The sequence below is a fragment of the Castor canadensis genome, chromosome 16, assembly GCF_047511655.1.
Source record: "Castor canadensis chromosome 16, mCasCan1.hap1v2, whole genome shotgun sequence".
Classification (NCBI taxonomy): domain Eukaryota; kingdom Metazoa; phylum Chordata; class Mammalia; order Rodentia; family Castoridae; genus Castor; species Castor canadensis.
In genome coordinates, this window is record NC_133401.1 from 14,270,119 (window position 1) to 14,282,385 (window position 12,267).

A 12,267-nucleotide genomic window follows, 5' to 3' on the forward strand; every position below is an offset into this window, starting at 1 on the left:
TCTGTGTCCTTTTTTCTGAGATGGGGGCCGGTCTCACTATGTAAGTCAGGCTGGCCTCAAACTTGCGATCCTGCTGCCTCCACCTCCTGAGTGCTGGAATTGCATGTACCACCTTGCCCAACCAAATTCAGTGTCTTAGACACCAGCATCCATTCCTCAGCAGGGTCCTGGATCCTGCTCCAGCTATAGTCTCAATGCATCTCGACCACCATAACCACTTGTCCCCAAACAAGGAGCCTGTTGTGTCCAGTAAAGGCAGTGGAGCCTTGGCTGGGCACAGTGGTTCAAGCTTGTAATCCTAGCTACCCTGGAGGAGAATCTAGGTTCAAGGCCAAATCCAGGCAAAAAGTTCTCAAGACCCCATCTCAACCAATAAAAGCTGGGTCAGGTTATGCACACCTGTCGTTCCAGCTGCATGGGAAGTGTAAATAGGAAGATCATGGTCTGAGGCTGGTCTAGGCAGAAAGTGAGACGCTATCTGAAAGATAATTAAAGCAAAACGGCTGGGGTATAGCTCAAATGGTAGAGCACCTGCCTAGCAATGCAAGGTCCTGAGTACAAACCCCAGTACCACAAAAAAAAAAAAAAATCCAAAAAACCAAAAAAACAGGCAGTGGAGCCTCCAGAAACCCCAACGGCCAATTGTGCCCCAGCCTCAGAGACCCCACACTAGGCATGAGGGTGCCTTCCTTAAGTTTCCTCAGATCAGGGTTCTACCCCAGTTCCTATTGCCACCCAACTCTAGAGCCAAGACGCCCCAGCCTTGAAAGCATCTGTCCTCTGTGTCACCAACATCAGCGACCCAACCAATACCATATAAGTGGCCCAGGCCCCAGGCCTAATCGCCTGCCTCATTGGTTCCAAATGTCCAGACTCCCAGCTTCAGTGCCCCCCACACAGGGCTTCACGCCCTAGCCACACTTTCTCAGAGAGCTACATCCATTCAGGGCTGACTCAGTTGCACCAGCAACACTCAAGTGACAGTGCCCTCAGACTGTGCCATGCTGAGCAGGGGCTAGGACCCCAGGTTCTGGACCCCAAAGAAGAGGAAAGGAGCAAAAGTTCCTGCCACCCCAGGCTAAAAATGGTGATCCTCAGCCTCACCACTTCCAACTGCACAGCACACCCTGGGCCTCTGTCCCCTGCACAGGCTGTTTCTGCCACATGGAACTGGGAGACTGTGTCCCCACTTATGCTACCCCAAATCAAGGACCTTACTTCTAGTCTCATTATCCCAACCTAGACAACTGATCCTGTATCTCTCTCCCAAGTGGATGACTGAACCCCATTCACTGTCAACCAAACTGGACAAAAGGACCCCAGACACAGTCATTCCAAACTAGAAAGTAGGCCAATAGCTCTGTCACCCCAAACATGACAATGGATGGATAATGTCTGGTACCTCAAGACAGACAACCATGGCTGGGTGGGCACTGGTGGCTCACGCCTGTAATCCTAGTAACTCAGGAGGCAGAAATCAGGAGGATTGTGGTTCGAAGCCAGCCTGGGCAAATAGTTTGGGAGACCCTATTTGGAAAAAATCCATCACAAGAAAAGGGCTGGTGGAGTGGCTTAAGGTGTATGGCCCTGAGTTCAAACCCCAGTACTGCAAAAAAAGGAAGAAAAAAAGAAGACGACTGTTACCACAAATTAGTAAATTGAGCACCCAGTCTCCAACCAAGATTACACAATCAAGACTCCCAGTCTTATCTGTCACCCCCCAAAACACCCTGGGATGCTAGCCTGTTCAACAACCATACAACCAGGCCCCCAATTTTTGTTACCCAAAATGCATAGAGTGACCCTAGTATAAGATCCTCCCAAAGTAGATAGACACCAGTCTCTGTCACCTCAAATATAGATAGGGACCCTAATTTCGTTTTACAAAACTAGGCAAGAGACCTTCAGAGTCTGCTAACTCCAGTGCTCCCTGGAACCTCAGATTCATCCCACAAAACTACATAAGCAAACTCTGTTAACTGTCCCTGCAGACATTCTGGGACCCAGTCTCTTTCCTACAGAAGTGGACAAATGACCCCCAGATCTGCCACCCCCAAAGAGACAGCTGTGCCTCTAGGCCATGTTCTCCTACACTGAGCAACTCAGTGCATAAAATGTCACCTCAAACTACAGACATGTGCCTACAGTTCCTTTGATCTTCACCTACTCAACCAGACTCCATCCAGACCCCCCTCCCCACTCACATCAGTCAAGACAAGCAGACTCCCACCCTATGGCACCCCAAATTGGATCCTGGAGCCCCAGTCACTTCATCTCAAACTGGACAACTGAGCCCTAGTCTTTCATCACACACTAGATAATTATGGTCCACATCTCTCCCATCCCAAGCTAGACAAAGGAAATCCCATTTTTGGTGTCCCAAACTAGATACCTGGACCCCCAGTTTCTGACAAAGATGATCCACAGTGCTTAAATCTCAATCATGACATGTCTGGAATCCCTGCCTCCAAGCCAGACAAAAGGACCCCCAGTCTCTGGTACCCCAAACTATTCAGCCAGATCCTGGTAAGTCTGTCACCCCAAGCAGGCTGCCAAATCTATAGCATCTACAGCCTTAAACGAGCCATCTGATTACATGAAGCTTCTTACCCCAAACCAAATCCCAAGCCCTACTGTCATCCCCCCTAAACTAAGAGAACCAGTACTTTCGTCTCTAGAACTCCATATCAGACTCTTTACCTTATGGTCTCAGCCACCCCAAGTGAGATAATCAGAGCACAAGTCTCAGATACTCCCATGGAGTATCCAAGACCCAATTTCCATTGCTCCAGATTGTCACTGGACCTTCAATCTGGTATCACAAACCTAAATTTCAGTATTTCAACCTGTCCATCACTCCAAAGATTCTAGATCTCATTTCCCCTGAAGTTCCAGGACTTCCAGTCTTGATCACCTCAAATTAGACAGACTCCGATCTGTTGCCCCAAAGTAGACCTTAAAGTCCCAACCCCCAGCACCCCAACCTAGACAGAAACCTGAGTCTCCTGACACCTCAGATGACTCCTGCTTCTCTTAACCAGCACAAGTCCCTAATGCAGCACTGACAACTTGAGAACTGGACCCACTGTGTCTTCCACCCCAAACTATGTAAGTAGACATTCCCCAAACTAAAATGTGTGACCCCACAGTTGCTGTCACCTTATGGTAGGCAATGAGACCCCTTTTCCTCTCTCTGTTGTCCCAAGTCACACAATAGGGCCCCTCCCTGGCTCTGTCACCACCAACTAGACCCCTAGATCTCTAGCCTTTAAAGGGATTCCCTACATTGTCACTCAAAACTAGGGCCCAGAACTCCTAGTGTCATCTCCCCAAATTTGTCACCTAGATACCCAGGCCTTGGGAGTCCCAGACTCTATCATCTGACCACCAGTCCCTGTCACCTCAAAGTTGGTAACAGATCTCCAGTTTCTATTACCCCAAACAAGAAACAGGGTTGTCACTCCCCAAAAAAAAGATAATCTGTCACTCCCAGCCATCCAGTTGGACTCCAGGCACTGTCCCCAAAATAGACAGCCAGACCTGACCCAGCCTCAGGCCCCCAAGTACCCAGCCTACCCTGGTCTCTCAGAATGAGTCCCTGGAGAAAGCCAAAGGAAGCATTTGTCTGCCCTCTGGTGGACCCTGCAGGAAGGGCATCCTCAGTGGCTGGCCAGGCTCTCTGTGGATCCAGGTTTCCAGGCTCCCTGGTCTTCCCATGGTGCCCTAGGCCTGAAGCCTGGTGCCATTCTTGTCTACTCCCTCCCCCTTAACTCCCACGGGGGTCATGTCACCACCTCAGTGCTGCCTCCTCTTCTTCCCTATCCTGTCCCTGAGAATTCCTTCCCATCCCTGCCTGATCTTCTCCAACTTGGAATAATCCCCGCCCCCAACTCACTCCCCACTGAGTCCCAGAGGGGTGGTTTTGTTTTGTTTTTTGGGACCAAAATCTGGAACTTCTCTTTCTTCCCTTCCTTTCCTTTTTTTCGGTACTGGGGATGGAACCCAGGGCACTGCACATGCTAGGCAAGTGCTGTATCACTGACTTACACCTCAGTCTTTGTTTTTTTCTGAGTAGAGTCTCGCTATGTAGCCCAAGATGGACTCAAATGCACGATCTTCCTGCCTCTGCCTCCCCAGTGCTGGGATTACAGGTGTGCACCACCACACCCAGCACCTCAGAGAGGTATTTCTAATCTTCACACCTGACCTTCTGTCTTTCCTACTCAAAATTCTTCTGTGCTCTCCACATCAGGGTCTGCAGGTCCTGTGTGATTTGGTCCCCAATGTCATTTCTCTTTACCCCACATACAAGCACTGCCCTGTCATTGAACCGATATGAATTCAGGGACTTTGCATTTGCTGTTCTCTCTGGCCAGAATGCTCTTCCCTCTGATCTCCAAGGAAGGAGTTGCCCCTCATAACCCTGCAAGGCCCCTGGTCTCTCCACTTCAAGTGAGCCCTTCCTGCCCTCCCCTCCACTAGTTTCACCCAGTCCCTTTGGTTAGCTTTGTGGCATACCCTTCTCTGAGGACTCCATTGGTTGGCTGGTTTGTGGGTGTGTCTTGTGTCTCTCCAACTGAAGGTGAGCTCCAAGAACCAGATCCATAGAAACAAACACAAGGCAGGGGGTGTAACTCTTTCCCTTCTTTCCTCCCTCTTCCCCTCCCTCTTCCCCTCCCCTTCTTTTCCTCCCTTCCTTCCTCCTTCCCTCCCTTTCTCCATTCTTTTTGAGACAGGGTCTCACTATGTAGCCCAGACTGGCCTTGAACTCCCAATCCTCCTGCCTCAGCCTCCTGAGCCCTGGAACTACAGATATGTGCCACTACACCAGGATCCATGGGCATAACTTTCCATTCTCTACATAGTCACATTTTAGAAAGTTAAAAAAAGTGAAATTCATAATAACTTAACCCAACATATCCAAAATAGTATCCTTCCAACACCCAGTCAGTATGGAAATGACCAACAAGAAATTTTACCCCCTTTTCAGTTTTACATTCAGTGCATCTTCAAACCTGGTCACCACATGAACCAGTGGGCACCTGTAGCCAGAGTGAGTGACAGCAGAATTCCAGACCAATGCTGGGTGCTTAGTGGGTCCTGGGTAAACACTGTGCAGAACAAATGACACATAAGGAGTTCTGGTGGCGAGACCGAGGTTGGAAGGGTTGGGAGACCACATTTTGATACCTTAGAGATGGCACCCACAACTCTTCCTGTGGCTGGCTGTGTCCCTCAGGGATCCCAGAAACATCACTTCAGATCAAGTCCCTGGCCAGTCCCACCTACAGCAGCTCCTCAGGCTGTCCTGGTGTCTCACTTTGCTGACCTTCCACATGTGCACTTCCCGACCAATCACATTTGTTGTCAGTGCTTCTGCATGGCAGAGGCTGCCCCTTATAACAAAAAGCCAGTTTAGCTGGGTGCAGAAGTTCACGCCTGTAATCCTAGTTACTCAGAAGGTAGAGATCAGGAGGATCACACTTTGAAGCCAGCCTGGGCAAATAGTTCTTGAGACCCTATCTCAAACAACCTTTCACAAAAATAGAGCTGGTGGAGTGGCTCACAATGAAGGCCCTGAGTTCAAGCACCAGTACCACCAAAAAAAAAAAAAAAAAAGCCAACTGGGCTATGTATGGTAGCACGTATCTATAATCCTAGCACTTGGGAGGCTAAGGCAGGAAGATCAAGAGTGGAGGTCAGCTTGGCTACATAGCCAGACTCTGCCTCAAAAAAAAAAAAAAAAGTCAATTATAGCTCAGGTAAAAGCCAATGATGCCTGCTGTCTCCTCTGCCCAGAACTTTCTTCCTCCAAAGGATCATGGCTGTAGCTGCTCCCTGCCTCAGTTAAGGTCTGCACTTAGGGCCACCTCAGGGGGCTTCCCTGGGCACCTGTGACCTGCAACTCACTCCAGAACTTTCTCTGTGCAGAGCAGCATTGACACAGCAGCATGAGGCTGCCATCCCTAGATCAGCCTGTGCACACAGTTGGCCCTTGGTTGGCACCCGGGACCTTGGATTGTGTCTTCATGCCCTAGTAAAGAGCTGCTCTCTGAGGCTGATGGAGTGGCTTAAGTGGTAGAGCACCTGCCTAGCAAGTGTAAACACTCCCCCAACTTTCTTTTGGCAGAACTAGGGATTAAACTCAGGGACTCCAAAGTGTTCTACCACTTGAGTCATGCCTGCAGCCCTTTTTGCTTTGTTTTTTCAGATAGGGTCTTGTGGTTTTGCCTGAAGCTGGCCTCAGATAGCAATCCTCCTACCTCTGCTGTAATTACAGGCATGCACCACCACACCCAGCCTAATATCCTATGCTGTTTTGCTCATATGTCCTGCTTATTGTCTTTCCCACTTCCAGGACCCTGTCTTGTTCCTTGGTATTCCCAGCATTGCCCCAGCAGACCCACAGAGAACCCAGGGAAAACATTTGCTGAATGGCTACTGTAACAGTTTTATTTCCAAAGGCAGAGCCCTCCCTGGGCTTGTGCTGGGAGGGGTGCTTCTGGCCCAAGGATCAGGGCCATGCAGGACAGGGGTGGATGAGCGGGGCATCTGGCCAGGGAGGCCGGCAGGTCCTGGACAACATCTCACACGGGTTCCATCTGCAGCTCCTCCCCATCTGCAGGCTCGATCTGGTGGAAGGCGGCGTGGGAGCCGATGACCACCAGGGTGGCTCCTGCAGGACATCAGGCAGTTTGAAGCCACCTCCCTTGCTGGTCCCCACCGTCAACCCGCACCACTCAGACCCTGGTACTCACCCAGGACCCAGAAGACAGCGGAGCCTGCACCAGCCAGCCAGAAAAAAGGGAAGGAGACTCCCCCAGCCAGAGCGTACTGATGGGCCGGACTTACCTCTCGACCTGGGAGCAGATGGCATTGGGCAGTCATTCCCACTCTGACCCCAGCCCACAATCTGGTGTTACAAACTCCAGGATCCAATCCAGGCTTCTACGCCAAGGCTCTCCACACCCCAGCCTCACCCTGCTTTTCCCACATCCCTTCCAGCCTGCACTCACTCAGGAGTCTTAAACTGGCAGCCTCAGGGCCAAGTCTGACCTGAGGATGTGTCCTTTGAGATGTTTCACAAGAATTTGACAAACACACTGAATGATTTCACATAAAAATGCAGCTTTCTGGCTTCTCACATGAGACTGAAAGATCAGATCTGCTGCTCCGATGACAGCAGAGGATGGAAGCCAAATTGTGCCTGTGTTTTGGGGGCTCCTTCCAACCCAGCCTGTCTTTGTCACCCATCTTTGTCATGTACATAACTTGCGGGCCTCTGAAACACCATGACTTAGGTCTACCTGATGGGCTGATCCCAACTCCCTTGGCAAACCTGGGATTTCCCCTGGGTGGAACTTCACTTGGTGCCTTTCTTCCTAGTGTGCTCGATACCAGTCTGGGGCACATGAGACTTAAGACTTCAGCTTCCCTATCTGAGAAGTTCCAAGATCTTCCTGGTTCCACCCCAGGAAGCAGAAGAGGGGTGGTGACAGATCTAGGCCTGTATAATGTCGCCACCTCGTGTCCAATGAGGGCACCTGCAGCTGATGCTTGCTGCAGAGGTTTAGAGCAGAAGGGGTAAGTAAATTCACCTCACAGGGGATGGCAGTGCCATGAGTTCTGGGGAATCTCATTGTGGGGATGGGGAACAACAATTTGGGGGAGCTAAGACTGGTTGGGGGCATCTGGTGGGTCTGAGATCCTTAGGACCACATTTGGTGGCTCTAGCGAATAAGCATGGGCAGACAGGTTCCAACAACTTGGGATTTGGGGTCTGCATTCCAAGAGACCAAGACTGGAGGGACCAGGGATCTATCTGGACAGGGGATGTCTTACCAAAGAGCACAAGCTTGGACTGCAATGTGCGCAGATACAGGATATAACAGGCGCCGAAGAAGACGGCCAGAGCCACCAGCAGCATGGGGGATGTGACACTGAAGGAAGAGATTAGGAAGGCAAGGATCAGTCATCTAGGACTCAGCCAGACAAGGGCTGGCCTTAAGGACATGCAAAGGCTACGTCCTTGAGGTCAGGGAAGGCCAGGTGGGACCTGACCCTACATCCTGGCCAGGTTGATGGGGGAATACAGACTTGGCCCTTTGGTAACTAACTCATGGGCAAGAAGGGGGGGGGGGCTGCCGATGGGCGGGGTCTGGCAGTGGTGGGCGGGGCCTGTCGGCTGGGCGTGGCGGCCAGCCCGTGGGGGTGCGTGCGGGGCAGGGGAGGCACTCACACGCAGTACAGGATGAGGCCCAGGAACACGAACACATAGTTGCTCTGGTAGTATTCCACATTGCGTACCAGCCGCTGGCACAACTCGCCCAGGTTGCGGGGTCTCGAGAAGCGGTGCTGGTCCACGAAGGTGCCCCAGGGCCGGATGGTCGCGCGGCGCCGCTCCAGCCACTCTCGGCCTACGCCAGAGGGAATCAGCTTGGGCAGCAGGGTCCTGGTGGGCAGAGCCGGGTCAGCGGCGGGCTGGGTTGGGAGCCCAGACCCTCGGGGAATAAGGGAGAAGGGGGAATGGGCTCCGGGGTCCTAATGGGGAAGGGTCCCAGGAGGGAGCAAGATTCCTGGATCCCTGGAGATGAGACGGCTAAGGGCCCAGACTCCAGGGTCCCTAGAGCTCTATGCCTGGAGGCCGGGACTTCTGGGACTCGGGGCGGAGGGGGGGGGCAGGATTCCCGCGTCTTGGATCAGGGGCTACACCAGTGCCGGCTCGCTCACGTGGCGCTCAGCCCTTCTGCCTCGGCATCCTTCTGCTGGTCCTTCTGAGCTGCCATGTCTGCGTTGTGAGGGACAGAACTGCTGGTAACCAGCCCCAAGTCCTGCAGACTCCGCGGGCCCCGCCCGAGCCCGGCCTCACCCCGCGGAGCGGACGTGGCGCCGCTCCGAACCGCAGGGGGCGGTAGTTGCGCCGCGGAGCATTGTGGGAGTTGTAGTTCTAGCGGCGTCTGACAGGGCGGGAGCTATGATTGGCGGACTTGCTTGCAAGCACCTTGGGAGGTGTAGTCCCGGAACATACTGAGCGCCTTTCAGCGTTGTGGGAGTTGTAGTTTCAGGAGTTGGGCCGTGTGGAGCTTGGCAGGTGCATATCAGGAGTGAAGATGTTATCGGAGCTCCAATGGCATCCAATGGCAGAAGGGGGAGTCATGTACTCTCCCGAGGAGGATGCAATAGGGACTGCGCAGAGCTGTCATGATTCTAGAGAGCTTAAAAACACTGGACGGCTTGATAAGACATTGCTTTACTGGGCCCCAGCCCCAGACATTCTGATTCAACAAGTCTGGGGTGAAGCTCATTCATTTGCATTTTTAACAATTCCCAGGTGATGCTGATGTTCTCTGCACCACTTTTTTTTTTTTTTTTTTGCAGTAGTTGAGTTTGAATTCTACCACTTGAGCCACATCCCAGTCTTTTTACTTTTAGTTTATTTTTCAGATAGGGTATTGCAATTTTGGCAACTGGCCTCCTCCTAACTCCACCTCCTGAGTAGCTGGGATTTACACCCATCCACACCCACCTGGACCACTTTTTTTTTTTTTTTGGGAGGTACTAGTGTTTGAACTCAGGGCCTTGCACTTGCTAGGCAGGCAATCTACCACTGGAGTCATGCCCCCAGCCCTTTTTGCTCTGGTTCTTTTATTATTGTTATTATTAATTGCGGTACTTGGGCTTGAACTCAGGGCTTTCACCTTGAGCCACTCCGCCAGTCATGTGGTAGGTTTTTTCGAGATAGGATCTCACGAACTAATTTCCCGGGCTAACTTTGAACCATGATCCTCCCAATTGCTGCCTCCTGAATAGCTGGGATTACAGGCACGAGCCACCAGTGCCCAGCCAAGGAATTTTTTTTTTTTTTGGCAGAACTGGAGTTTGAACTCAGGGCTTCATGCTTGCCAGGCAGTCGCTCTCCATTCCTCCAAATGGCTCTGGTTATTTTTGAGATAGAGTCTCCTGTTTTTGCCCAAGCCAGCCTTTTTATGCCTCCCTCATAGTTGGGATGGCAGATGCACACCACCACACCCAGCTTTTATTGGTTGAGATAGGGTCTTGAGGACTTTTTGCCTGAGCTGGCCTCAACCCTTGATCCTTCCAATGTCCACCTCCCAAGCAGCTAGGACTACAGATATGAGCCACCATTCCTACTGGACCACATTTTTGAGTGCTGAGATAACAGAATTAGTGGGAATGAATTCCTCCCTTAAGAGGTAGATGCTGGGGAGGAGACCATGGTTGCTGGAACAAAGATCTCTTCCACCCTTAGACTCCCAGGGAGGAGTGGATTAGGACTAGGGATATTCCACACACACCTTTGGATCGGAGAGAGGGAACTTAGGAAAAGAAAAGGTTGGAAGTTTTTTAAAGAAATGATTACACCCAAAAGAGCTGGGATTCTGGAGTCAGACTCAGGAGAGAAATCCAGGCTGGGTGGCTTAGACCTAGTCACCTCCTTGAACCTCCGTGTCTTCATCTAGGCAGTGTTGTCTTAATGGCACCAGTCACAGGGTACTGGTGGTTCAGGTAAATTGCCCATGTAGGGTGCTTAATAAATGTAGTTGGGGTTACTGTCTGTACATTATTATGAATGTTCTGGGTATTTCTAGAGTTAGGCCTCCTCAAATTTCACAGTAGCACATTAGGGGCTGCTGGCCCCTTGAACCTTAGATGTCCCAAAGATTGGCTGGTGTCTGAGTCTGGGCACTTTTTTTTTTTTTCCAGTATCGAGGTTTGAACTCAGGGCCTACACCTTGAGCCACTCCACCAGCCCTTTTTTGTGATAGATTTTTTTTTCAAGATAGGGTCTCACAAACTATTTGCTCAGGCTGGCTTTGAACCATGATCCTCCTGATCTCTGCCTCCTGAGTAGCTAGGATTACAGGCCTGAGCCACTGGCGCCTGGCCTATTTCCCCTTTTTTGTCTTCAGGATTTTAGTAAATTTTGTTCAGGTTTTCCAACTCACGAGATCAGAGGAGGGCCATGAATGTACAATTACCCAGCGAGTTACTGAGGGTCACTTGAGTTCAGAGTGACGGGGGCGCAGAGGTAACCAGCAGAGCGCCCCCAGGGGATAGAGGTATCTTGGGAACCAGATTGGTGGCAAAGGTCCAGCTGCCTCTTCCCATGCTGTCCTTGAAAAATTTGCATTTTTTGTTTTTGTTTTTTGTTACACGAGTTGCTGAGTTTCTTTAGGAGAGCTGAGTCAAAGCCTTTTTGCTTCCTGACCCACCAGAGGACATAGTTGGGCAAAGGCCTGGAGGTGGTGAGACACAAGTCATGGAGGGAGGTGGGTGGGGCTAGTGGGGAGAGGGCAGTGGGGTCCAGAAGCAGGGATGTTGTGGGGAGAGGCTTTGTGAATGAGAGAATGGGAAGAACTTTGGGTAAGTGGATTGGGGGAGATGGGGCCTTGCATGGAGCAATTGGGAAAGGAGCCCTTTGAAATAATGATAGAGAAAGAGCGCTTCCTAAAGCCTCAGCTGATGAGGTCCCTGACAGAAGGGGACTGTGGTAGATGGGCCCTGAATTAGGGGGTGGTTGAAGATGAAGGGTGCCTGAGAAGACTGTGGAAGATGGGTCCTGGCTCTGAGCTCCCTCCAGTCTGAGGCCTCCTGCTTGCATCTTGCATATCCAGAGAAAGGGGAGCTGGTAAGGCAGGAAGACATTAGCACAGCCAGCCAGAAACCTGGATGACAGTCCCTGCTATGTGACCCAGCAGTAGTCCCTCCCCACTCTGAGCCTCAGTTTGCCCATCTAAGGGGGTGTTTTTCCCCTGCACCAGTGTCCGTGGGTGTCCCATGAGAGGTCCAGGCGCACACAGCACTCTTCCAGAACCAGGTCTGGCCTGGCATTGCCAAGGGTCCCAGCACAGAGGCTCTGCCCTCCCACCGCCTCCCTGCTCCGTTCTGGAGGTCTCCTTTGGCCACTGTCTTGTCCCTCGGCATGTGTACACATGCTCACACTCTAACAGGGCCTCAGGTTGTCCTGGCCACCCAGACTCCTCCACTGGGAGGCAGCAGGCCCAGGTCCCCTCCTCTGACTTGCACCCTGGGCTGTGTGAGAAAGCAGCCCCAAGAGGCTTATCTGCCCAACCAGATGGCCGAGGGTGAAAGGCCTGGCAATACTAAATGGTGGTAGGATGTGGAACCACTGGGGACTTTCATACACTGTTGAGTACAAAATGCCACAAGCACTTTGGAAAGGCTCTGTCAGTTTCCATGAAAGCTAAATAGCCCAGGGCTGGAAGTGGTGATACATGCCCAAAA

The 12,267-nt window shown here is 51.6% G+C and overlaps 1 protein-coding gene across 1 annotated transcript; it reads right to left on the minus strand.

Annotated features, from left to right (window-relative positions):
- Nucleotides 1–6,426: 6,426 nt before the first annotated feature.
- Nucleotides 6,427–8,915, minus strand: Rabac1 (Rab acceptor 1). The gene is made up of 5 exons (XM_020166906.2): nt 8,731–8,915; nt 8,240–8,452; nt 7,843–7,940; nt 6,759–6,860; nt 6,427–6,676 (listed from the first exon to the last, which is right to left on the minus strand). Exons 1-5 carry the CDS (start codon nt 8,784–8,786, stop codon nt 6,588–6,590), a joined length of 558 nt encoding a protein of 185 aa, XP_020022495.1. The 5' UTR covers nt 8,787–8,915; the 3' UTR covers nt 6,427–6,587.
- Between the last annotated feature and the right edge of the window lie 3,352 nt (nt 8,916–12,267).